This window comes from Emiliania huxleyi (assembly GCF_000372725.1).
Source record: "Emiliania huxleyi CCMP1516 chromosome Unknown EMIHUscaffold_1846, whole genome shotgun sequence".
NCBI lineage: Eukaryota > Haptophyta > Isochrysidales > Noelaerhabdaceae > Emiliania > Emiliania huxleyi.
The window spans coordinates 1-2,028 of NW_005200741.1; the positions used below are offsets into that span (position 1 = coordinate 1).

General features: G+C 64.6%; 1 protein-coding gene across 1 annotated transcript; it reads right to left on the bottom strand.

Moving 5' to 3' along the window:
* Positions 1-48: 48 nt before the first annotated feature.
* On the bottom strand, positions 49-656 carry EMIHUDRAFT_253699 (hypothetical protein; the record flags this gene model as incomplete). The annotated part of the gene is made up of 4 exons (XM_005782895.1): positions 49-89; positions 260-338; positions 419-480; positions 554-656. 4 exons carry the CDS (start codon positions 654-656, stop codon positions 49-51), a joined length of 285 nt encoding a protein of 94 aa, XP_005782952.1.
* Positions 657-2,028: the final 1,372 nt, after the last annotated feature.

Below are 2,028 nucleotides of genomic sequence, written 5' to 3' on the forward strand. Positions count from 1 at the left end.
TCGCGCTCATTGTAATAGTCGCGCTCGCGCTCGCTTCTGGACCGACGGTCATCGTAGCCGCTGGGGTGTTGGCACGGGTAGTCGGGCGGCTGGCCAGCCATCCCGGGGTGTCGGGGCGGAGGGATGTGGGGAGGGTAGCCCGGCGGCATGCCAGGCGACAGCCGCGGGCCGTACCCCATCCGCGGGTACCCGGGCGGAGGGCCGGAAGGCGGCATTGGCGCCCGCTGCGGCGGGCCGGGCGGCGGGCCGGGGGGAGGACGTGGCCCGTGGTAGCAGCCGTTGCTCGTCAAGCCATAGCCCGGCGGCATGCCAGGCGGCGGCCGCTGGCCGTACCCCATCTGTGGGTACCCGGGCGGAGGGCCGGAAGGCGGCATTGGCGCCCGCTGCGGCGGACCGGGCGGCGGGCCGGGGAGAAGACGTGGACCGTGGGGAGCGGCCGTCCGCCGCATATTAATATCAGCTCGAGGGTCCAGAAGCACCCTCGAGTTGGTCGGCCATCCACGCTTCTATCTCGTCGGGAGATAGACGCCGTCGGGACAGAATTTTGCTATACCAGAGAAGGAGGGCAACACGACGCCCTCTAGGATTCCTACGCTGGGGTGCCGGCGCCACACGACGGGGCACGGGACTTGCACGCACTGGCACAGGTACACCATTAGAGAGCAAACGACACTGGGCACGGGACTAGTGCGCGCTGACACTGACACGATTGTAAAATTCTTTTTCGTTTTTGCGCACTTCCTACAGAGAAGCTCAGAGAGAGGGCTACGAGAATCGTAAATAAAATATTCTTAGCTTCAAGCCCCCCTCCGAGACTAGGGACAGAACCCACCCGTACACAGGAGAGATGGGACTGCGCCTCGCCCCCACTTGCCCTGACTACACAGGATAGCATGCCCCGATAACGGCGACACATAGTGGGGGACACTGCGCAAGGAGGGGGTGCGAAGGCTCATTGGGGTACTAGGTGGGACCATGAGGGGGGGTGGGCGGGGTCCTGTGGGGGTGAAATGTTGCGCGGCGAATTCGAACCTACCCCCTCGCCGCGCCGATCCTCACGCGGAGGGTAAAACCCTGTGGGACAAAACCCCCCCGCGGTCGGCAGTCTTCAGAGTGGACCCCCCCCTCCCCAGCCTCCCCTGTGCATCTCGCACCCCCCCCCGCTCCCCATCGGTGACTCGCGAAGGACACGGACACTCGGGGTGAGGGGGGGTCCCCCCGGAGGGGGCTCTGGGGCATTTTTGGGTTGATCGCTTGTGCCGATCTCGGGTCGATCTCGGGTCGATCTCGGGTCGATCTCGGGTCGATCTCGGGTCTCGGGTCGGTCTTGGGCGGGTCGGTCTCGGAGTGGTCTAGAAAAGAAAAAAAAATGGGGCGAGGATGAGGCGAGATGAGGCGAGGTGTGAGGCGAGGTGGGGGGCGAGATGAGGCGAGATGAGGCGAGATGAGGCGAGATGAGGCGAGATGAGGCGAGATGAGGCGAGATGAGGCGAGGTGAGGCGAGATGAGGCGAGGTGAGGCGAGATGAGGCGAGATGAGGCGAGATGAGGCGAGGTGTGAGGCGAGATGAGGGTTGAGGCGAGGTGGAGGCGAGATGAGGCGAGGTGAGGCGAGATGAGGCGAGGTGAGGCGAGATGAAGCGAGGTGAGGCGAGATGAAGCGAGGTGAGGCGAGATGAGGCGAGATGAGGCGAGACTAGGAGGCGAGATGAAGCGGGATGTTGTGTGGCTGCTTGTGCTGCCAAGCAGGCAGCACAAGCAGCCATACAAGTGAGCTTTTGGGTTGTGTGGCTGCTTGTGCTGAGCAGGCAGCACAAGCAGCCACACAAGTCAGCTTTGGGAGCTCTCGGCGACGCCCAATGCGTGCGCCGGTAGGGGGAGTGTGTGCGCGCGTGTGTGAGATGTGGATTGTGGCAGGCTGCTGCTGCTGATGGGAAGTGTGCTCTGTGTGTGGCGCTGCGCTGGCGTGCGACGCGCGCGTGCTGTGTACGTGTGCGTGTTGCGGTCGCGCGCGCGTCTGCGTGTGCTG